Source organism: Bacillus rossius, chromosome 6, assembly GCF_032445375.1.
Source record: "Bacillus rossius redtenbacheri isolate Brsri chromosome 6, Brsri_v3, whole genome shotgun sequence".
Lineage (NCBI taxonomy): Eukaryota > Metazoa > Arthropoda > Insecta > Phasmatodea > Bacillidae > Bacillus > Bacillus rossius.
Genome location: NC_086334.1, coordinates 64788144 through 64814274, shown reverse-complemented (window position 1 = coordinate 64814274; position 26131 = coordinate 64788144). Strand labels below are relative to the sequence as shown.

At 39.5% G+C, this 26131-nt stretch overlaps 1 protein-coding gene across 7 annotated transcripts in view; it reads right to left on the bottom strand.

Moving 5' to 3' along the window:
• The window catches only part of LOC134533267 (stabilizer of axonemal microtubules 2), a 107132-nt gene that overhangs the window by 56845 nt on the left and 24156 nt on the right, over positions 1 to 26131 (bottom strand). For 4 of the 7 annotated variants that reach the window (XR_010075285.1, XR_010075283.1, XM_063370708.1 and 1 more), the window contains exons 2-5: positions 15341 to 15392; positions 11042 to 11110; positions 8817 to 8864; positions 1897 to 2046 (exon numbers count right to left, since the gene is read on the bottom strand). Coding sequence is in view for 4 of the 7 variants with exons in the window: in XM_063370708.1 (XP_063226778.1) it covers positions 1897 to 2046; positions 8817 to 8864; positions 11042 to 11110; positions 15341 to 15392 (319 nt within the window). In the remaining 3 variants the exon portion in view is untranslated. Of the gene's footprint in view, positions 1 to 1896; positions 2047 to 8816; positions 8865 to 11041; positions 11111 to 15340; positions 15393 to 15617; positions 25910 to 26131 lie in introns of those variants that run through there. The other 3 variants (XR_010075284.1, XM_063370711.1, XM_063370710.1) reach the window with 3 other exon arrangements.

Sequence of the window (26131 nt, the reverse complement as noted above, 5' to 3'; positions counted from 1 at the left end):
TCACAGTAAAAAGTTTTGAAGAACTATTAAATGTTTCCTTTTCAAGCTGCCGGACAACTGCTCTCTTCTTTTGAGGACCATGTGGAAGATTTCTTTTTGCTTTAAAGACTGCTTTCCGAAGAGTACTTGTGGATGCATAGGAACCAATAATCCTATCAGGAACATTACTGTTGTGGCTCAATTGATTTTTTTTTTCAGAGGCTTTTTTTGCGCCAAGTTTTTTTATCCTGATTCGAGTCATTTCCCTTTTTTTCTTTAGCAATTTTTCATTTTTGGCACATTTTCCCTTTTCTTTTTGCCTAACAACACAATTTCTGTCTCTGTCTTTATTAACTAGCTCTTTCCACATTTCAGGATTTTCAGCCTTTAATTTCTCCCAAAATTTAGCAACTCTACTTGCAGATGATGTTGGTGCCATGATCCTGCAACAATGACAAAGGGCTTTCATTAATATTTTTTACTGTTATAAATTAAATGGAGTACAAACTAAACTCATACAAGTCTGGTTTAACATTCTAATAAATGCTTTATGAGCCCCCATATATAAAATATATGCTTAACCTGGTACATCATTTTAATAAGTTAGGCTCTAACTGAATTCTGGGTTTCGGTAGATTATTCCAGAATCATGCTTGTGTTTATCAAATGACAAATAGTAACTTATTGGCAAGTGATAGATCAGTCATACGCTCGTCACTACGATATATGTAACATCCGTAACACCTATTTATTGGAAATAAAAACCTAGAAAAAATTATTAACTGAGGTTAAAGTAAGTTTGTAAGTAGTATGTCAACCTTAACCTAAATTGCAATGTAAACTAATAAAGCTGTAATGTACAGAAACCTTTTTTCTAATTTTTGTTACGGATGTTACACTAACATGCCTCTTTAGTTAAAAACTCAAAAAGTTAAGGTAATTTACTTACCATGTGCCTTGAAACTTATGATGACACACAAGACATTTCTTCAAAAGCACAACAAAATTTCTTGGAAGTAAACAGCTGATGAATTACTAAACAGGTGCACCAAATGTGTCATCCTTTTTATTAAAATTTCCTGTTTTGCAGTAACCTTGGTTTCCAACTGTAAAATAAATACTTTAAAATATTGGTTTCTTAAATATTGTAACTGATCTATTAAATATGAACTATCATGAACATGCACCGGTAAATAAAATATGGGAATTTTTAAATTTACTTTTTTACATGTTTTCCTCTTTTATACGGAATGGCTGTTACAGCAGTTCTGTTTAAAGTAGTTTCATTATTAAGTACCTAAACCATGGGTTTTTCTGAGTATATTCTGAGTTGCTAAGATTTCACTTGAATACTATCTTCCGAAACCCCACCAACTTGGTTGCTCTTTAACTATACAGCACTGCTGCAGCTTAACAACATCCATGAAAATTTTCAGACCTTGAAGCTTTGTTTGTGTGCGAAGACTAGTCGGCTGCTCACTTCTTCAGGACCATTGAGAGGGAGGGGGGAGGGAATCCCCGGGGGCCGAGCACCAAGGGGGCCGGTTGAGAACAGAAATAATTTTAATGCTTGTGTTTCCCTAAGTTGACAGTAGGACAAAAATTACATTTCTGTTGCTAATAAAATCCATTTGAAATCTTACAAGTTCTGCAATTTTATTCCAGAGCAAAGATTTTTGGTAATGGGTACAGTAACTTTTAGGTTAAGATTTTTTTATTCCACTACAGCATTAAAGTACAATATTGCCGAGCAAGTCTCGCCCATTTCGCACTTCTGCCGAACCGGTGGCAACAGCACACTTGCCGGGCAACGCCTGCTGTTGTTACTTTGTGTTTGAAGGGAATGTGGAAGTCCTGCTAGCACTTGCCACTCACAGGAACCAGTCCAGACCTAGCAGTGAGCGAGCAGCGGCTGACCTTGTACGTGGTGTGGCCGCTGACTTCTCCGCCGGTGGTGAGGTTGGGGCGAGGTATGACGGGCACCAGGCGCTCCCCCATCATGGCGCCTGGGTAGGACATCTTGTAGGTTGTGTCGCCGCCCATGGCTGACTCCGGCCGCTGGTACCGCTGCAAACACAAGCCCGCCCGCTGTAGCGTCTTGTTTTCTCGGGGTATCTCCTATTTACCCTAAGGATTGTGCCGTACCTCGAAAAACCCCACAAAGAGATTTGTGTTGAGGAAGGTAGTGAGCCTCTTTTGTGGTCGGACAATACCCCCCCTCAACGTGGGCCGAAGGGTGGCAACGCTCTGAGGCAATAACCCGGCAGGTCCTTGGCATTTCTTCCTGGACCGAGGAAGCATCCCAAGCTTTTCCGCCATAAGCACCTCAGACGGCTAAGAGGGCATAGGCCGCGTGGGATACTAATCCCCCCGCCGGGAGGCGGAGGCCTAATTAATAAAGGAGATAATCGGCACGACTGAAGGGAATCAAGAAGCAAAGATGGCGACTGGTAAGGGAATGTGGTATGAGGACCTCACAGAGGCACCCACCAACCCAATCGAAGGCGATTGGAGCGAGCGACGGGCGGCGCTCGGACGTATTCTAAACGAAAGGAGTTTGGAATTGAGCAAGATGCTCTACTGGATTGACAAATTACTTGATCCCAAGACAAACTGGGGAAGCCTGCCAGCTCCCAACCTGGCAGAAAAGAGATGGATAATGGCCATTTATCCTGTGGTTTTCGGACAGGACATGGCAATAACCAAGATGGTAATAACAGATCTCATGGCTAAAAAGGAAAAAACCCAAACAGAGAAAAATGATGGTAATGATGATGTCTCGGAAATGGTAATCCTAAGCAAGGCGGAAATCCTGCTAAGGGAAATAACCACATATACCACCGAGGACATTTCGAAAGTGGATAAATCAGCGGTAAACTTCATCCTGCCGAGAATTGTACAATTGAAGGGCCTGCTTGACAGGTCCCTATTGGAAAATGCTCGTCTCAGAGGTCAACTCGAGACAAAAGAAAAGAAGACACCAGCTGTGACTCAATTGCAGCCCTCCTTTGCGGCTGTACTGAAAAAAGGAGCAGAGGTCACCTCACAAGAACAATGGAAAACTGTTCGGCCTCGGAAACAACTGATAATTGCGTACCCTGTGGATGAGGCGCAGAACAGTGAGGAAATGAAATCCAAGCAAATGAAAAATGTGGATCCCATCAAGGACCAACTCCACGTGAAGGGACTACGAAAAATCGCAAAAGGAGGTTTTGTAATTGAGGCAGAAGATGCTGGCTCTATTGAAAAGATAAAAAATGCAGAGAGATTGAAAGCCCTGGGTCTCAGGTTTGAAACCCCGAAGGGCAGAGGACCAAAAGTGATACTGTACGATGTCCCTCGAGACCTGGACAGGGACAATCTGATTGAGTCAATACACGCACAGAATTTTAAAGAGGCCGAGATAAGTAAAGACACCTTTATCCGTGAGTCGACTATCCGACTCAGGAAAGGACCCAAAGATAATAAGGAAAAGGTCCACATTGTCCTAGAGGTGAGTTCCAAAATAAGGAATCTACTCATGGACAAAGAAAGGATATATATTGGATTTTCATCCTGCAGAGTGAAGGACTATATTGTGGCAACAAGATGTTATAAATGCCAAGCTTATGGTCACACAGCAGCTAAGTGCCGAGGACAGCTGGTATGCTCTGCATGTGGAAATCCAGGACATAAATTCGCTGAGTGCAAGGAGAAAGATAAAGGTGAAAAGTGTGCAAACTGCAAAAAGGCCAAGCGGGAGTATAACCATCGTGTAGACTCATTCGACTGCCCTGAGTACCAGAAGGCCCTGTCCAGGGAACTCGACAGGACCAATTATGAATAAAATGTCCTGTTTGCTCAGAATTGGACAGATAAACCTCCAGAGGTCTGCTGTTGCCTCTAATGAAATTGTCAGGTATGCAACAGAAAAGAATCTGGACATTGTATTCATCCAGGAGCCTTATACGGTAAGAGGGAAAGTTTTGGACATACCTCCAAGGCTCTATGCTGTAGGGGATTCCCCACAAGCAGCAATATGGGTAAGAAATCCAAATTTGGATATTCTTCTGTTACCAAAAATAAGTAACGAACATCATATCTGCCTAAAGGTAGAAATGAAACCCTGGGATTTGATACTCGTGTCTTCGTACTTTCAGTTCTCAGATGACACAGAGATACATCTAAGGCACTGGGATAATATCCTTAAATTCGCACGCTATGAAAGGAAAATTATAGGCGCTGATGTAAACGCAAAGTCAGAAATGTGGGGATCACATTTCAACGACAATAAAGGAGATCTTGTATCACAATACATAACAGCAGAAGATCTCTGGACAGTCAATGTCCCTGGAACAATGGCAACATACATCTCGCCTGCTTGTGAAAGCGAATCATTTCTGGATATTACAGTGACTGATCACAAAACAAGAGATCATATAGTGAAATGGACTGTAGTGGACGAAATCACGAGTGACCATCGCCTAATAATATATGAAATACATGGCAAAAAAGAATCCCAGAAAATAACCATGGAAAATGTTCATTACGGATGCAAAAGAGTCAATTGGAAGAGGTTCCATGAAGATCTATTGACTCTTCTGGATGAATACAATGAACAGAAGACAGGCAATCCTGAACAAGATTCTATTAAGATAAAAGAACTAATAATTGAAATATGTGACAAACATATGGAGAAACTGAACAACAAAATAAGAGGCGGACATGGTTGGTGGAACGAGGAGATCCATTATTAAGAATGGAATTTCTAAACGAATACCGCCAAAAAAGGAAAACATACACCAAAGCTGTTAAACTAGCAAAAAGGCGTTCCTGGGAACAGCTAGTAAGTGAAAAAGGAAATAATGACCCATGGGGCTTGGTGTATAAAATGTGTGCTGGTAAGATAAAAAGTCAGATTGAGTTACCAGGACTTATTATAAATGGAGTACAAACTGCCAGTATACAAGAAAATTTGGAAATCATTGTCAACGGGCTTTTGCCTGATGACAATCCATTACAAGACACTTTTGAACAACAAAGTAAACGAAGAGAGGCAGAAGATTTACCAGACACACTGGATACACCACAATTCACAATGGAAGAGCTAAAGTGGATTGTTAAACAATTGAAGCCCAAAAAAGCTCCTGGTCACGATCAAATTACGACTGAGATAATATGGCGAGTATTTGATAGACTAAAAATAGTTCTACTAGAACTATACAACAATGCGCTGGCAAGTGGAATCTTTCCAAAAGAATGGAAAACAGGGATCTTGAAAATACTATATAAAGGCAATGGGAAAGATCCAGGAGAATTGAGCTCCTACCGACCACTAACCATGCTCCCAATTCTGGGCAAAATGTACGAGAAGTTACTGTATAACAGATTGAATGATTACCTGATGACCGTTCACGGTATCAGTGAACACCAATATGGATTTAGAAAGGGAAAGAGCACGGAACTTGCAATACTGGATGTAATAAAGGAAGTCAATAGCAGTGACGCACAATATGTACTTGCAGTCACAATCGATATCGCTGGTGCGTTTGACAATGCTTGGTGGCCTCAGATCTTGTGGCGACTAAAAGAGCTTGGTTGTCCAAAAAATATCTATAAAGCTATAAAGGCTTTCTTCGCCGATCGTACTTGTCAATGTGTCATCGGAGAAAACAGCAAGGAAAAGGTGTTAACAAAGGGGTGTTCCCAGGGATCGGTTCTAGGATCGCTGCTATGGAACATCCTTTTTGATGAAATTCTTAACACAGAAATGCCAGAAGGATGTCACATTTACGGGTACGCCGACGACGGATTGCTACTGATACCAGGCAATTCAAGAAGGGTTATAGAAGAGAAGGCAGAAGAGGCATTAAGCATTGTAAGTATGTGGACAAGCAAATGTAAACTTAAAATTGCACCACATAAAATGGAGGCCATAATGTTGAAAGGCTCCCTAAGTACGGCAAGACCACCAGTCATAAGATATCAAGGAAGACCAGTAAAAGCAGTTACGGCGCTCAAGTATCTTGGTGTTCACATCGATACACGTGGACGGTATACAACACACATAAAAAAGACAAGCGACAAGGCCATATTGCTTTTCCATAACCTGCGTGCTGTAGCACCTGCCAATTGGGGCCTAATATTTGAAACTCTGAGAACGATCTATGCTGGAGTTTTCCTAGGAGTAGTTTGCTATGCTGCAGCTACATGGTATTACGATACAGAACTTGCACATAGAAGAAGGGTACTAGAAGGGGCACAAAGAGCAGCCCTTCTGACTATGACCAAGGCTTATCATACCACTTCTACGGAAGCATTGCAAGTTGTCGCAGGAATAATACCTATAGATCTCAAAGTAAAGGAAAGAGGACAACTGGCTCTGCTAGCTGCAAGAGAAACAATAACATCAGAAGATAAGTGGATAGCTAGACAGCTAACGCTTGATGAATGGCAGCTACGATGGGATCGCTCCAGCAAGGGACGTTTTACATATGTCTTCTTCCCTGATGTCAGAGAAAGACTAAAGAAGAAATGGATAACACCTGACCATTACACGGTGCAGTTTCTCACTGGACACGGGAATTTCAAGGCAAAACTCTGGGAGAGGAATCTGGTATCAAGCAACCAATGTGTCACATGTGAAGTGCAAGATACTGCAGCTCATATTTTATATGAGTGTAGAAAGATCGATGACATCAGGGAGAGGTACAGAAGACTGGCAGAAGAACTGTCATTAAGGCTCGAAGATATGGCAGGAATGCTGCAGTGCGAGAAAGGATATGAAGTTTGGAATAACTACATACATGAAGTGTGCAAACGACTAGAGTACTTTGATAAATGGTTAGAAGCAGAAGGTGCTCTACAAAACCAAAATGGGTAGTAAATCAAAATGGCCATGCACATGGAGGCCTATGTGCTTTGTACGCGAAGGCAGAAAAATTGACTCTATTGATAAGATCATACGAGATCAGACAAGAAAAGCCACGCACGATTACAACAGACAGATATCCACTCTAGATGCGAGTGTACCCCAGGAAAAAGAGCTTATAACTCATCTGCAAATACAAAAGGACATTGCTGAATATGCAAATGGATCAGTACCTTCTATACAACTAGAAGAGGAGTTACCGGAGGTGCATTCTCATGTTGGAGCTGGACAAGACCCTTCCATGATCTACTCGAAGTTCGAGTACGACATGAGATTGGCTAGACTGGACGAAGCAAAAATCCAACAGGCAGCAATAGCTGTGTTGGTGCGCAGTATGGACGGAGGGAAGATGATAAACTTTCCCAATATGGAAATTGTGGATCGACATCTTCTCGCAAGGAACAACATCCCCTTGGATTTGGACGAGCTGAGATCCCTGCTACGCACCAACTTTGAGAGACTCGGAATTCCCATCGATTTCGAGGAAATTAAAAAGCAAGCTGCAATGACCTATGGTCGTTTCGTGTTCGACCACACAAAGCCTTTTTATGAATATAAATTGGTTAAAAGACAATGAGGCATGCAGCAGACCAGCTTACCACAAACACGAACATGGACGTGACCAGCAATACCGAGGAGAGACAAAGAAGAAGAGCAGAGGAGACGGAGATTTTAAGATTGGACACCATTTTAAAAGAATTTTAGAGCAAAACGAAAATATTGGATGTTTTAAGCAAAGACTTAAAATATTTTTTAGGATGCTCATCAAGATCAAGAAGATTTTTAATATCTCAGACCCAAATTTCATACATGGACAAAATTTTACCGAATTGACAAAAGAAGAAGGAACGAGAACGGACAGAAAGGGAACAAGGAAGCAGGTGATGGAGTGGGCTGAAGAGTCAGCAAGAAGGAGAGGAGCGGCAAAGGACAGTAGTCACAGAAGGCAAAGACAGAAAACCCAGAAAGGCAGTGGGATCGGTGCCCTTGCATGTTCATTGCCCCGGGTACTGGCAACCGTCCCGGAGCAATGGCATACAAGAGATCCCACGCGGAGTGACTGAAGAGTTTTAACATCAGCCGTCGTGTTTTAAATCTGCATGGATGCATTTGACAAAGTATATTATAAAACTGACAAAGCTATATTCTGGCTGCAGGCACGGTGGCTCAAACAGAATGGATAAGTTGTTTCTGGTTGAGGCAAACGAATGGTGTTTAACCATTCAAAACCATGGCATATGAACATCTGAGGCCAATCATCCTGATGCCATTAAGACCAGGTGACATCAGGATGGAAAGAAGAAAAGTTAGTGCTCCTGGAATACCCTAACGGGTTCAGTCCTAGGAGGTGGAGGTGGTGAGGCTAGGCCGGGCTTCGGCCCGAAACAACTTGTAGCGTCTTGAGCATTGCGGGACTGCTGCAGTACCTCCTGTTCCCGTCACCTGTCATTTACCTCCAGACATCGAGGCTTTCTGGTTGAACTACCCACAAGGAACCTGTTTAAGTTCAAGATGCATATTATTTCAGTGACCATCAAGGAGCTAACACAAATTAAATACTGCTCTCCAATTATAAGCGTTAAAGCTGGTTCCAATCTCCCGAGAAAATTAAATACAGGTTGGCGACAGTTTAAGTTTACATGCTTCATTTTCAATTAACATTTCTGGTATCATTCCGACACTTGTCTAAATAACACTGCCACGATCATGGACGCATCAAGCAAGGAAAAACTGTTTTTTGTTTGTTGGAAATATAGAGATGTTGCTAGCAGAATAAATATATTTCTAGTGTAAATAAATAAAACTAGACCAGTCTTGAACCTTTATATGATGTTAAGTTGAGGAACTAATTTTCTTGATAATGTTACCAATCTACAACTGTGTGTGCACCAGCTCACTGAGTGTTGGTAAGCCTGCACGGACGTACCGTCTCTGGCTTGAAGGACGGGGTCCTCTCGGGCTGGTTGTACTTGGTCTGCAACAGACAACGAGCCATCAGCACATCTCCAGGCGGCCGGGACCGCCAGCACACTGCACGTGTGTCTGCTCCGAGCACAAACACACACTGGTTTGAGCTCCCCCACCAGCGGGAGGAGCCTGCACACTAACAGTCAGGCGCTCTGTACAAGACAGGTTTCCTTCACATTCTGGTAATATGCACTCACACAAGGGCTGACGTTTCACTTGCTCTCAGTGCAAAGGCTAAATCAATGTTTTCGGAAATTACACTTATTTTTGCATATTTCTATTATATAAAGGTTACCTATTTCACTTAATGAATACAGTTTTTTAATTATTAAAAACTACCTTAGTGCATTATGTATGAAGTAAATCACAAATTATTTCATTTTTATAATTTAGAGCATGAAATAATTAAAAATGTATTGTTAGCATTGGCGATGCAAGGTGATGAGATCATAATGGTACATTTGTTGTCTGAATAGGAGCACCTTGAGAAAATCCTCTAGCTCAAAGCAAATATCTGCCACATTTCCTACTTATGAAAGTATCCAGTTTAGACCAACTGGGAATAAAACCAAAACTGCCTTGGCAGGAGAGTGAACTGACTACTCCATCAGTGACACCTTGGCAGGAGAGTGAACTGACCACTCCATCAGTGACACCTTGGCAGGAGAGTGATCTGACCACTTTAACACTGACACCTTGGCAGGAGAGTGAACTGACCACTCTAACACTGACATCTTGGCAGGAGAGTGAACTGACCACTCTAACACTGACATCTTGGCAGGAGAGTGAACTGACCACTCCATCACTGACATATTGGCAGGAGAGTGAACTGACCACTCTAACACTGTAGCCTTGGCAGGAGAATGAACCCATCACTTCATGACTGGCCCTAGCATAGAAGAACTCTGCAGCAGCAGAACACGCAAACACAGTGCAGATGGCACCACCACTGCTGGCAAGTCAGCAGTTATTTAATGAGTGCCGTAGGAAGCTTGCAGAAAGTAACAAACTTTAGCAGAACTGGACACTTGGTTTAGTCATACTTTGCCTATGCTATGATGATTGTGGGTTCATTTTCAAAATACGCTAAAATAAAATAGATTAATCATTTTACACAATGAAACCTTTATAAGATAAAATGATGACTTATGTGTCTTATTGCAGTGGCTCTAATGAAAAGTTATGGCATAGAAACTCTATTTAAAATTTTAAATATTAAGTCTACAAACTATTTAATTTGACTGCGTCACTGTATTACATCATTTATATAAAAAAAAAAGTAATAATTAAAATTCTTAGGAAGCAAAAACAGCAAATCTTTCAAATTTATCATTCAATTCCTATTTTCAATTCCACAGACTTCTTGAGAATGTTATTTCATTTTTGTAGTGATTTGTGTGATGTAATTACAGTTAAAAATAATTTGTGAATGTTCAGCTATGCAGATGTTGAGACAGAATGTCTGTGCGTGTATCTACCACCAAAATCAAGGAAGGCCACTGAGTAGGCCAGTGAACTAAACTGTGAACTCCAACCAGCTACAAATATGAGGTTCTGCCACATAAACAAGTGTTACGTAAATGTGCTATTTCACAAATGTTTTGGAAATATGTCTCTCTTTGTTTGACAGCTAGTAATATGAACTTAATAAGTTGTAAGGAATCTGTTCTTTATAATAATTTTAAAAAATGGTTTTTAATAAATTAAAAATGGAGATGCAAAGTTCTTATTTCTAGCTGACCATTTTTAAAAAAAATGTATAGGTAATGAAGAGCAATAGTGGATAAATGCTAAACAACAGAAAACATAATGTTTGTACAGAGAAATTTTTAAATTTAAGACACAATCAAAAAAATAATTTTTTATATTATAGTTCCAGGTATAGTAATCCAACAGTCTTGAAAACTGTTTAATGATGTGGCTGTGTCATTTAGTCCACGCACACAAATCATCACTTCCCTTGTCTGCTAGATGTGACAGTGCTGCTCCTAGTGTACGTAACGTGTTTCATAAGATCACCTAACTTCGATACAAAATGAGTCGGTAACTGCACGTCACATGAAACAGGCATATCGCCAACCGCTTAAACGGCTTGCCTGGTTCTTGTACAGTGTACACCCTCTCCCACTAAGACAATTGCTTCAATCAGCCACCTGCCAATCAGGACGCTGCTTCGCTACTCACCCGGCAGAACATCCTCTTCCCGCACCGGCAGCAAGCAGTCTTCCTGACGCCAGGACCCGTATCGCAAACCTGCGCGACAGTGAGTGGGGTCACATGCGCTCACAGCCAGCTTTTGGACAACGGATCCAAAACCACGTCCATATGTACATGCATACGTGTGTGTTTTCTAGTACTTGAATATATGTTGTGTTTGTCAGCTGAAAAGGTATAGGTTCTGCCAGTTTAGGTCCCCCCAAAATGTTTGGCTGACACATTAAGTTCACAATAAATAAATCATGCATTAAAACCATAATTTAATAGTTGTCTTAAAATAATAAAAATTAACTCTTGTAGAGGAAATAAAATAAAAAAATGAATACTGACAACCTAACAAAGTTTAAAAACCAAAGGGGCTTGAAAGGAATAGAGAAGTAAACTGTGGTGTTGTACCTCACAGCTAGGTTTAGCAACTCCTCGTCAACTTCAAAGGGAACAGTAACTTTTCATATTAATACAGGCTTCCAATTATGAGGATGTCAACACACTTTTATTTTCCAAAAGGAGCAAATGTAACCAACCATCTAAGACAAACTATCATGTCCAGTAAACCATTTCATAAACCATAGAAATAAATAATACTTTGGGTAGACTTTACAGGGAAGCAGTACCAAACAGATTTACAGGGATAAATTAAATGACACCAGAGGAAAGAGTCATAAATACCTGGAATCACTAGTAGGCAAATGTACTTAATACTTTGAATAAGATGGAATAACTATACCCACTTTTCATCTGTTTTTCGGTTTTGAAAGTATATACCAGTAATCTTTTGTTCCATAAAATTGTGATGTTGAAATTAAAATATTAAAATTTCAATTTATAATACAGTAGAGACCTATTAACAAATTTAAATATGAACCCAAAACAACTTGGACACTAATTTATTTTGGATATTAATTAACGACTGTGGTAAGCAGAGGATGGAGCTTGACGGAATGAAAGGCTGCTGGAAACGGGAGTACCCTGAGAAAACCTACCAGCCCAAGGCAACCTCCACCACTTTTTCTTCTGGTTTGACCCCAGCAGGACTGACCCGAGTCACCTCGGAAGCAGGCAAGTGATTAGACTGCTCAACCACCGTTGCCCTGACGTATTTCACCCGAAAGAAACCAAGAGAAGACTTGAATATTAAAACTTTTTTTTCCATTAGTTAAAAATAATTTTAAGAACATAAAATGAATACAATCAATCACATGCTTCTTTTAAAGTAAAACAATAGGAATATTGTATTATTTCCAAGTTATTAATTTCAGATTATTAAGCTAAAAAAGACGTAATGGTTGAAATCACTTAGTCTGAAATGTGCAATAACAATGAAAAAAATAAATAAACAGTTTCATTTTCACTTTAATGAAATTTACATCACTTGAAAAGTCAACAAATTGACCAGTATTTCACTTAAGTATACTCACCTTGTATACAAGAAAGTGACACAATGAACTTAGGAATTTTACTTATGTTTACTTATTTTACTTATGTTTTTAAATGTAAAATTTGAAATGATTTATGAACTAAAAAGATGTATTATTACCCAAACTTTATTAAGAAGTCTTACTAAAAAAAAATACAAAGAAAAGCGTATATTGTGAAACGAAACAGAACCCTCATATTCTACATTGTTTCTAGATATGTACATTATAAAAAAAAACACATTAAAAGTGTTCTAACAAATATATTTATTAACATATCATGATATTTAAAAAACTATTTTTTTTAAATTAAATTATTTCATTATTTAAAGAAAATAAACTTATTATTATAGCATAGCATTATCTCTATACAATTAAAAATAAGAGTTTCTATTATCATTTTGCAAGATATAAAGTCCATTGTTGTTATCCCTGTGTGAGAATTACAGTGAAAACAATTATGTTTACTTTATATTTCAAGTTAGTTAATTAATAACATTGTGACCTTTGCTGCAAATACCTTTGAATATATATACTGTATAGAAGTCGCCAGCCCAGGTTAAAATTTCTAATACGGTTTTGAGGTAGTTGGTTAATTCACCGCCGCAATCGCCACCATCTCTAGGGCATCGACTTGTGGTGGTCCCTAGCGGATAAGTGTCGAACTCTTCAAACACCCCTTCCCCCTCCTGTTGAACGACCTTGAGCTGCAGTGAATGATAGGTGAGTGGTGCGGGGAATGACAGCGGGCGACAGTGCTGCCCTCTAACGTGTAAATAACAACTAAGACGATACAGGGCGTTACGGCAGCGCACTGCAGCGGTGAAGTTCCCAAGCTGCTCATCATACGCTTCTGAAAAACGTAGAGTAAATCCTATCCACTCGCGACTTCTATACAGTATATATATTCAAAGCAAATACTGATCATCCCTGAAGAAAAGTTATGACTTATCAGAGTTTTTCAGCATTAACAAAATATCGCTTACCAGAATATTTTTCAGTTTATCAGTACACATAATAATTATGGAAAGCTTTCACCTAATTAACTTTATTGCTTTCAAGTATCAAGTGTATTGTCAGACAGTGTGAAAACACAAGAATATGCTATATAATTTCCTATTAATTTCAAATACTTAATAGATATAGTAAAAGTGACATGACAGTATAATTTAAGCCATAATATAGACAACAGGTTTATTATAATTATAGAACTGGAAACACACACACTGCATTTTATACAAGCATTGCCGTCAAAAGGGACAGGCAGAGGGGGCAAAATCCTTGGGGCTCGTTTGAGTTTTGAGATATTTTTAATGCACAAGTTTACCCTGATAGGATGAAAATTACACATATATTGTTCATAGAATCCATAGGACACCTTACAAGTTATGGAATACACACATATCATGATTACATTTATGGCCACAGTAGCGTATACAGTATTCAGGTTTTTTTTTAGATTGAGGCATTTGAAACATTGCACACTGAACAATGGGGAGGGAGCCCAACAAAATGATTTGCCCCCGGGCCTTTGTTTTTCTCGACGGCCCTGGAGGTGGGGTCGCACAACTGCCCTTGGCGAGACACGTCAGCCTGCTCCCAGACCGGGGCTGTGCCCCAGGTCTGCCTCAGGCGTTAGCGTCGGTGACGTCGGGCGCACTCAGCGGGCAAACCACTGCGAGCACCGCTGTGGGTTCTGCTGAACCGATCACGATTTCTTTTAATGGGTCGTTTGCTGACCACTTCTTGTATGAATTTATAATTTTAAGACCGTTCATAAAATATGAATAGTGTGGTTGCAATACAGGTCATTTGCCACACTTGATGCTCGAAAATAAATTTAAAAGCAATACAGAATCATATAATCCTTGCTATTCTTCATCTTACTATAAATTTTCTCAGCTCAAAAGTCGTTATTATTCGGTAGTATAGGTACTTGTTATGAAATGTTTAGTATTGTGTGTGAATACGATAAGCATGTTGGCAAGTACCTTGTGGGGATGGAAGTGGAATGACAGCAACAAGGAAACAACGCAGCTGAAGTTGATATGTGCGATTGTGCAGTGGTGTCAATGGTTAGAACAATACTTCTGGTTAACATTTGAAGTCATCATGGTGAAAGTGAGTTGCTGCTCGCAGCAGAGTCGCAGCAAGTATTTCTCTGCTACAACTGCTGCAGAAGCACTCCACTGCTGAATGCACCCACTGACAATACCCCAATAAATATTCTACCAAATATGGAACTATATTTAAAAAAAAATTAGATATGGATTGATGTAGCAGACTAACAAACCAATTATAAGTCAACTTCAGAACTCAAGTGTTGCAAAAAAAAACCTAACATTACGTAGTGATTCATGAATCATAATGTTAAGTTCATATACACTGGAAAGATTAAATTTTATAAACTAAGTGAATAAAGTTAACAGTTGATGTTTCCTTTAAAAAAAGGAGGGGGGCAACAATTAAGATCAAATGAGTTATCCTAACCATAAATAAAATAGATAACTTCCTATTGTTGTGGCTTAAAACATTTTTGGATAGTAAAAAGTTGAAAATACTGGGGAATAAATTTGTTATAAAATGCACTACCTATTGTAAAATTAGAATATTCCTATATCAAACCAGGCTTAACATTGGTTAGTTATATGGCCATAATGACAAGTTATCAAAGTATAAATACTAATGAACTCTACTATATATATAAACACAAGATAGCAAATTAGCTGCAGTTAATGGTGTCCTATGGCCTAATAGCATCCAGAGTGGAGCTTAAGTCTGTAGCCAGAAGCCTTGGGGGAAGGTGCGTTATCAAGCCTACATGAGTGCCGATAGTTGCAGGTGTACCAACCTTGGCTTTCGAGGAACATTTCACAGCCTTCGATGACGAGGATGCACTCCGGCTGTGGGCAACAAACATTCCTCCTTAAAATACTGGCACAAATACATGATGTCAAAAACCCATCACTTTTAACTACAGCAGGCCCTCATAAAATCCACCTAAAATTCAGTGTTGGAATATGTATAGGTTACAATTTTAGCACTACAACAATAGCATTTAATTAATTAGTTGAAACTGGTACTTTCTGAAGGTAATATGCCAAAAAAAAAAAGGGATTTAAACTTACCAATTTTCCATTGCCATTATTCTACTAATCCACTAAGTTTGTAAAACTATAATAAACTAATAAGAAAAATTATTTGGTTGGAAATTAACAGGCCTAGAACAAATAACAGAAAATATGGTTAGAATTTGTTTCTATAGTTTCTTTTGACTGTTTGACCTTTTGTTTTCTGAACACACCCACTACACTCATTGTTGAGAGAAAAATACATTCATAGTTGAAAACACTACTTTTTTTTTTTTTCTAAACTCTTAAGCAAACTGTTAGTGTAAAGTGAATAAATAAAAAAAATATTACATATACTAATGTACTTTAAAAATACACTATACTCACAAAATTCAGTGCAATATAAAATAAACATTAAATTGTGAAGACTAGCTGTGCTGTTAGTAGCACTTAATTAATTATATTTAAGATTTTCTTAGCACCTTCAAACATGTTAATTACATTTTCTACCTGACATACAGGCACATGGGCTCATGCTTGGAATTTAAAAGGCCGCTTCATCAATAATCATTGCATCCAGAACCTAGCAGATTTTTCCTCACCAAGGACTGAAAGTTAAAACAAGTTTATTTTGATTAATCTGATAAGCTGTCAATGATTTTATTTTTAACTGCAAAGATTTCTTGTAACACAATTAAAAAATCATCTACTTTAAGATGATGTAGTGAAAAATATAAGCAAACAACAGTCATTTGTAAAGTCAGCATAATTCAAAATATTACTGCAAGAACAGGGTGCTTACTCTCAAAAAACTTGTACACAAAAATATCCACAAGTCCATTCAGAATTTTGAAATCAACTGTTTAAAAAATTACTGCAAGTAAACTGTGAATGATAAAGAAAGTTCACATTGGTTCACACCTAGTTAGGTTTTCAGCTTACCAATGAACGTAATATGAGCATACACAGAATTTATTTTCGGCAATTGGAGGTGGAGATATTAGAACCACTTTGCCTGCTGTTTGCTTCAGATCAAATTGTTGGTAGAGTGAAGGATTTTTTTAGGATAAAAAAGGGGGGATATCCCCTCCCAATCACACCCCCTCTTCCAAGCATATGGCCAGGTGACTTAATGTCTTATGAAAATATCTATGTTTAAAAAAAGGTGACAGCTACAATTTTTTTAATTAGAATAGTATTTAATATGGGAGAAATAAATTTTGTATTCCAACACTGTTTAGGTTTCGCTTTGCTCAACACATTTTCAGGTCACCAACCTCATGACAATGCTATCTTTACCTGTGGCGGGTGGATAATGGATGTACTATCTTCTTTCTCGCAAGGAGCCACAGTGGTTAGATGTTCACGTTACTGACTCCCACCAGAGCAATTCAGGTTTGATTCCCAGTGATGTCGATTTTTTGCAAGGCTCCCAACATTATAAATTTTAGTCATACAGAGATGGGATCAGACCGGGCAGTGGTGGGTACAGGAATTTTTTTTGTTGTGGTGTAGGGAAAGAGGAGAGGTATTAAAAAAAACTTTATTTGAACATGCAGATTCAAGAAAACTAATATTACTATTGCTCTAAACACACTGACACTTGGGCATACTGAAATAGCCGTAGGCGACACAGCTTCTCACATAGTGATATTGCAGGTGTTGCGAAAGCTCACCTTGCATCACCCAGAATAACATTCTGCCTTCACTGATTATGCCAATTTTTTCCCATCTTTGGGAGGGGAGAGGGAAAGAGTTATCCCCCTACCCCCACCACTCATGCATCCGCCACTGAAATAGCAGCCTTTTGTCACATGACCACGACTCGTTGGCATTTACGACCATAGAGTTCCTGCTGAGGACTCTTGAACTGCAAGTTCGTAACAAACGCGACAGAAAGTAAGCCTAAAAATCAGATTAAGACAAACATCCTGAATATATTATATGCTTCTAAGAATTCTAAACAAGAATGACGTGCTGGCTGTCACTGCAACAAGCTTCACTGCAGAAGCAAGCTGTATTTAGTCTAATTAAAATATAAGTTTGTAACCACTAACAGAAGTTAGGGCTTAACATCTCATTAACGCTGTGGTCATTAGAAACTAGTGGGCGGTGAAAGTAGAGTATATTTTTTGTGAGAGTTAAAGAGGTGGGCTATTAAGAGCTGCACAATACGTTAACTAACTTGACGTCTTCGACACACAATATGTCATCTGCTCCATTACAAAAGCTCTTAGAAAACTTCTTGGGTGGAATCAGCAGCAATCTTTCGCCTTCAAATTTGACTGAACTAGTGGTGCGGCTTATAATCAATGTTTTGTACCTGTCAGCCGCTTTGAAATTGAATTTGGCGGCATTTTCTACGGACTTGCTGTATCGACTGTGAAGTGTATGCCCTGTAAAATAGTTTAAGTAAGAAACAAAACTTTGCCCCTGTAAGGAAATTGTGTGGTACCATGGCGCACAAATTTGAATGATCTGGGTCAAAAAACTAAAATTTAAAATTATTAAGACAGTTTAAAAGTTATGATTGTAAACAGATATTTAGGGTGATTTCCCACATATTATGTTATGGTTGTTTAATAATGATAACCAGGCTAAATGGAGTAACGGGATTGGTGGTTATTCTAAGTAAAATATTTATATAGCTAACAATATACAGAATGTATCAAAATTCATGTTACAACGCTTGAGGGTAGAAAGCTCTTATTATTTGCAACCATTTTTGCCAATAAACATGTTGCCCGAAACGTGTAGTTAAGCCCCTGTAGCCCCAGAGTCAGCGTAGGCAACCCGCTGGGCTTTGTGCGAGACAGACGATGCTGTGGTGAATTACGTGTTTACGAAGCCGGGCAGCGCTCGAGAGGACTGTACGATGTCGAATGCTGAACCCCGCCCCTTTATAATTCTGTTGGTGGCGCCCTCATTTCTTTTCTTCCGTTCGTGCTGTGCCATAGCACTGCACAGCGTGACATCGCAGTGTCGCAGTGTGTTTTGATATCACTGGTGGTCTGTCGTTGACTGTTCTGTCGTACAAGCAAACTCGTGGTGTCATTTCTTTCGCTGTGGTTCTGAAAAGGGCAACGTTTTAGTGGAGCTCAATGGAGTACATGTTTAGTCAGTACATGGACATGCTGCTTGTTTACGGGGAAGCTAGACAAAATGGACGAGCCGCCCGTCGTCTGTACGAAGAACGATATCCGGGTCATAGGATTCCAGCTCACACCATGTTTGCAAGACTTACTCAGCGAATGCGTGATACTGGTACATGTGCCGTCACAAGACCAAATGCTGGTGCTCCACGCAGGGTTCGTACTCCCAGTTTTGAAGAAGATGTACTTCAGAGAATTGAGGAGAGTCCGGATACAAGCACAAGGGCAGAAGGTTCCGATATGGACGCTGACAAAATGGCTGTTTGGCGAGTTCTTCATGAGCAACTCTTGTACCCGTACCACCTTCAAAAAGTGCAAAACATGGAACCGGCGGACTATCCTCTTCGCATGACCTTTTCTCGTTGGTACATTCGAAGAGTATTGAGGAACTCCGAGTTAGCGGTTTTATTCAGCGATGAAGCCAAGTTCACTCAAGACGCTATTCTCAATTCGCACAAAGGGTCATGTTTGGAATGATGTCAATCCGCAAGCAACGTGTGTTACAGCTCGCCAGGAACGTTTTTCAGTTAATGTGTGGGCCGGTATTTTTGACGGCGTACACAACGGGCCTTTTTTTCTTCCGCCACGACTTACCGGCGCCGGATACCTCCACTTCCTTCAGAACGAACTACCAAGTCTTCTTGAAGAGGTTCCATTGCATGTCCGACGTGTGATGTGGTACCAACATGACGGGGCACCACCTTATTTTTCCCTGCAAATGCGAGAGTATTTAAACCAAACATTTCCAAACAGATGGATTGGACGAGCGGGCCCTGTCGCATGGCCGCCAAGGTCACAGGACCTAAACCCGTTAGATTTCTTTCTGTGGGGTTACGTAAAAGGGCTTATCTACGCTACGCCAGTAGAAACGGTAGAAGAGCTTATACAGCGAATCATTGAAGCGTTCGAAATCATAAGGTCGACTCCACACATGCTCCAGCGTATCCGTGAAAACATGATTCGCCGTTGCCACCTCTGTGTCGCTCAAGGTGGGCGTGTTTTTGAGCCGTTGCTTTAGGCTGTCACGTTGTTAAAACGTATGCAACAATTTCAATGTTTCTGAAACAAAGCTGAAGCTGTGATTGATTTCAGAGTGAAATTAAAATCTGTGCCACGATTAAAAAAGTTATTTCTCTACTCGAACGCCCACACATCCACAACATAACACACTACAACGGGTTGCCTAAGCTGACTCTTTCTGGGGCTACAGGGGCTTAACTACGTGTTTCCGGCAACATGTTTATTGGCAAAAATGGTTGCAAATAATAAGAGCTTTCTACCCTCAAGCGTTGTTAACATGAATTTTGATACATCCTGTATAAAATGTGGGCTGATTCAGTGAATGATACGCCAACCTTGTTCAAACTCAGATTCAATGCTGATTAAATTTTTGTTTGTATTTTCAAGTTGTGAAATTTCTTTTCATTAGGTGGTTCCACTTGGTTCTTACCTTAAATTTTCAGTATACAACTACTCTGCTTTAGCTTTTGGGGCACCTGCTCTTAATTAAGTAAAATTAAAAAATTAAATTGTAATTTTTTTAATTTTGTTGAAGTATTGAAGGCCGTTTCCAGGCGGGTAACCCATTACAGGGCCTAACGCAATTATTTGCAAAACCCCCTCCCCCCCCCCCCCCAGCCTAATTTCACTTGATGGCCCTTGGTCTGCTATGTTTCTTACTTGCAAATAATTCAGGTTTGACCCTGCCCAGAATCAAAACTAGTGCCTTGGTGAGAGAGGTCCTTGATAGGACTACTAAACAACAGTGCCTTCACTAATGATAGTATTATGAAGAGTGTGCATAGTACATTAATATAAGTGTAGCATAAATTTATTGACCAAAACAAAACACACAGTATACTCAATTTATTAGCGAACTTTATGTTTAATATTTCATGTAACTCATACACATCACAAGTGCAGGTTAGCACTGGCAGATTAGACTCTCCTGAAGGAGTTAAGACTATGAGGAGGAGGGGGGGGGAAGAAAGACTCTCTTACTTTAATAATCCAATTCCCCCTCTCACCCCCCAAATACCCTACCAATAATGTTTTTTTTTTTTATTCAGAGTAACTTATTGTGGTGATATTGGTTTTAACCTCTTAGCAACCTCTTAGCAACCTCTTTGCATGAACATTGTTTAACCTTCAATATTACCTCTTATTCAAATCTATGTATTAATTCATGTAAATATCTAAGTCATGTTTTGTGCTTAATAAAGCCTTAGTTTCTGAAGATAAGGTTTATTATGTCAATTTATTAAACACATTCTATCAAGAAACATTTAATACAAACAATGGACAAGTATTTCAAGCCCGAGAGATTTGAAGCAGATCACACAACTGGGAAAAGCTCCTCACAATGGAATCACTGGAAGAAAACATTCGAAGTCTTCACAGCATCAATCAAGGCTTCTGAAGCTGTTACTACTCTACAATCACGTGAGTCACAGTATATACGAACTTATTAGCGAATGTACTTATGCGTCTGCAATCGAAAAGCTAGATTCACTCTTTATTAAACCTATGAATGAAATATTTTCAAGGCATAAACTAATGAGCCGACACCAGCAACCTGATGAAAGTGTAAATCAATTCTTACAATCTTTGCGTCTCCTTAGCTCTGACTGCGAGTTCAAAGATGTTAAAGCAGCGGCTTATAGGGACAAATACATTAGAGATGCATTTATAAAAGGTCTCTCATCGAACAGTATCCGACGTTTGTTAGAAAACGCAACTCTTAGCCTGGATGAAGCATTTGCAAAAGCACGATCATTAGAATCAGCTCATATAATTTCTGAATCCTATATTCCTAGCCAGACACCTTTAGCCTCAACTGAGCCGGTTCAGCAACCAAATTCTCCTGTAACCGCAGCCAGCAGTAGTCAGAAATGTTTCTTCTGTGGGTTCCCTCGTCATCCTCGTTCTTCCTGTCCAGCGCGAGAAGCTACGTGCAAACTCTGTGGTAAGAAAGGCCATTATGCAAAAGTCTGTAGGTCAATTAAGCCCAAAGATCGTACTGCCGCCTTACCTGACTCCCCTCAAGACACAGATGACTTCTCAACTGTTGCTTGCCTTCCTGCTAAGTCTCTGGTTTTCCCTACTAACCAATCTAATCGTAATCGTAAGACCAAACCAACATCTTCCAAAACATGAGCTGCTTCTCCAACTAGCCTTTCCAAAACCATTGTCAAACAAAGTAAATGGTTTTCCAGCTGAAGGGCTAATAGACATGGGGAGTTCGGAGAGTTACATAAATGATGGTTTTGTCTCCAAACATAAATTAAAACAATATCCTACGTCATCTGAAGTAGCTATGGCATTGTCCTCTTTGGCCATGCCTATAAAAGCTTATTGTTCCGTAGATTTACAAATCTCGGACAATATATACAGAAAAACAAAGCTTAACGTTCTAAACAACTGTTGCGCAGATGTTATATTAGGGCACGATATCTTTAAGCAGCATTCCACTCTGTCGATAGTTTTTGGTGTTAATAAACCTGAACTGCAAATCAGTAGCTTAGCATGTGCCAAAGTCGGTCCGGCCTACCTCTTCGAACACTTAACACCAAATTGTAGACCTATCGCGATCAAGTCCAGACGACACTCAAACGAAGACGAAAAATACATTCAATCCCACATAGAAAAACTTCTCTCTGACGGTGTCATTGAAGAAAGCAACTCACCCTGTAGGGCGCAGGTACTAGTCGTGAGTGGAACACATCGAAAACGTATGGTCGTCGACTATTCTCAGACTATAAACCGATACACGATGTTAGACGCTTACCCAATCCCTTCCATAGAGAAAATAGTTTCCGATGTAGTTAAATATAATATCCACAGCACAATAGATCTCAAGAGCGCATATTATCAAATACCAATAAGGGTTGAAGACAGGCCGTACACCGCCTTCGAGGCAGCAGGAAAACTCTGGCAATTCAAACGTATACCAATGGGCGTCACCAATGGAGTGTCTGCGTTCCAGAGGAAGATGGACGAGATCAAGACCAAAGAAAGACTACAAGGCGTTGACATCTACTTGGACGATGTGACGGTGAGCGGAAAAGACCAATCTGAACACGACTCCAATCTACGAAAATTTTTAGACGTCTGCAAGAAATATAATTTAACCATCAATCAAGAAAAATCCCATTTCAATTTAAAGTCTCTTAAGCTCCTCGGTTATCTCATCGAAAACAATATACTCAAACCAGATCCCGACAGACTTAAGCCACTGATTGATTTCCCTATCCCTAGAAACAAAGCATCCTTGCAATGAGCACTAGGGATGTTCGCTTATTATTCTAAATGGATTCCAAAATTTTCAGATAAAATACGTAGATTAGTGAACTGTAAAGTATTTCCAATGGCCCCTGAACTAATCCAAGACTTCAACAATTTACGGAACTGCATAGTTAAATCCTTCGTTGTTAACGTAGAGGAAGACATCCCATTCTGCGTCGAAACAGATGCCTCTGACGTCGCCATCGCCGCCACTCTGACTCAAAACAAGAGACCAGTAGCCTTCTTCTCGAGAACCCTCACTAAGAGCGAACAACACCATTCAGCTGTCGAGAAGGAAGCTTATGCGATCATTGAAGCCCTTCGGAAGTGGAGGCATTACTTGATAGGAAGAAAGTTTCAACTTATAACCGACCAGAAGTCTATTTCTTACATGTTTAACATTCGGCATCCTGGTAAAATCAAGAACGAAAAATTTACAAGATGGCGGTTAGAACATGCTCCTTACAACTATGACATCATCTACAGACCGGGGAAGGAGAACGTGGCGGCTGACGCTCTCTCTAGGACTTGCGGCTCGCTCCATACCTTCGACAGACTTGTCCACTACCACAAGGCTTTGTGTCACCCAGGGATCACCCGGATGGCTCACTGGGTGAAGAATCAGAACCTTCCCTACTCCATCGACGAGATACGCCGAGTCACGTCTTCCTGCAGAACATGCTCCGAAATCAAACCTCGCTTTCACAACAAGCGGAGCACCCTCATCAAGGCCACCGCACCCTTCGAACGGCTCAGCGTTGATTTTAAGGGACCATTACCATCCAACACTCCTCGGAAATATCTGTTAACGGTAGTCGACGAGTACTCCAGGTTCCCTTTTGCCATCCCTTGCAACGACCTATCCTCCACAACCGTCATTCAAGCACTAAATCAGATCTTTACACTCTTCGGATATCCTTCATACATTCACACAGACAGAGGCACATCCTTTATATCCAGAGAACTTCAATCATTCCTACGTTCCAATGGAGTTGCTACTAGTCGTACTACACCATACAATCCGTGTGGAAATGGCCAAGTAGAACGTTACAATGGGATAATATGGAGAACTGTATCGCTGGCGCTGAAAACGAAGGGACTCGTGATAACGCAGTGGGAGAAGGTGTTACCTGAAGCGTTGCACTCCATCCGCACACTGCTCTGTACTGCTACTAACGCTACACCCCACGAACGTATGTTCTACCATAAGAGAAGGGCCAGTTCTGGAGTTACTCTTCCTTCGTGGCTTACTACACCAGGGAAAATTCTAATGAAGAATCACGTCCGTCAGAGTAAATATGACCCCCTGGTGCAAGAAGTAACTCTGCTTGAGGCGAACCCTGACTATGCTCTGGTTCAACTTCCAGATGGTAAGGAGACAACAGTCAACCTCAGGCATCTTGTTCCTGCAGGAGATATTGTCAACAATGAACCTAACTTAGAAGACGTGAATTTTCCAAACCTCGCTGATGATCCTAATCAACACACTGAAGCATCTGAAGACACCCAGCTGAACCTCACTCCAGAAGATTCACCTGAGAAGAACATGAATGATCAAGACCTACCTCAAGTGAACCCAATTCCGACTCCACCCAGATCTCCTCCCAGACCTCAACCTCCACTCCGGAAATCTTCCCGCACCACTAGACCTTCTGAATATCTCAAGGACTATGTCCTTAAATGAAGAGGGGGCGAATGTGGTGATATTGGTTTTAACCTCTTAGCAACCTCTTTGCATGAACATTGTTTAACCTTCAATATTACCTCTTATTCAAATCTATGTATTAATTCATGTAAATATCTAAGTCATGTTTTGTGCTTAATAAAGCCTTAGTTTCTGAAGATAAGGTTTATTATGTCACTTATGCAATCTGAACAGGAGTTTCAGCACCTCAAGGGTCTCTTCCCAACTCTGCACATATGGAGACTAACATAGAACAATAAGGGACCAATGTCACCTAGGTTAGCATTCATGCATCTACCCTAGGACAGGGTTGGTAACCTTTGATTCACACATATTAGCTAGATTAACTTATTTTAAGTAAACAATAAGTCAAAGATTCATAGAGTAAAGTGAGATATATTAGAAAATTTTTTTGAGATCTAATTAATTTGTGTAAAGCTTTGTACTTTTATGCGATGTGGTTTATTTTACAAGGAGGGGATTGGGAATCAATCAGCAGTTTATTTACAGTTTTTTTTTATCGCATGCAATTTTAAACAATTTAATACCACAAATTGTTAAGAACATAAAATTTTATGGTGTTTTTCAATTTTTTTTTCTTTTAACAACCCTATGCCTGTAAGCCATCCGTCACCATAGTTACACCCCGTAACACAATTGAAAAGACTTAACTGCTCACGTCGACAGTAGTAAATTATAATTTAATAAACTTTTTTGCAGTTTCCAATTGATAAAAACCAAAATACATAATGTCATTATCATTTCGTTTTCCTACTAAACTATTATAAAACAATCTTATCCAGCACGATTCGGGTTAGTTTTTTAATCAAAATTGTCATTGTTTTAAGATAACTTTGTTACTAAAAGATTTCGCGTAGGCTATGTTTTATCGAACTTTTTTTTCGATAGGTAATTTTTGGCTTAATTTTATTCCAAAATTCTTACGCGAACAAATTATATTCACAATTAATCAGTTATTTATTTGGTGTTTGTGCCTAATGACACAACTTAACAAATTACCAAGAACGTAAACTTCAAACCACCGCTCCATTATGTTTTAAACGTAGAGTAAATATTGCAGTACAGCAGTGTTGCCAGGTCTTTTTTAACGAATTATCGTTTTCAGTGCTCAAAATTATCGTTTTTCGAAAGAAATTATGGTACATTATTATTTTTGCAATATAAATTTTTTTTTAAGACTCAACTCTTCACAAAATTGTTAATATATAAAGTTATATTGCAAAACAAATTGTAAAATTTTCTAACTATACAAATTAAGTCATATCAAACAAAACTGAGTAACAACTGAGTTTACTCACCATTATGAATGATTTCATTTGCATTCTCCAATAAATATGTTTACGATTTTCACTCGTGCATTTGCTCATTTGCACATAAATGTTCACTATCACATTGCAACAAATCTAATCACTGTTTTTAACTTTTTTTTT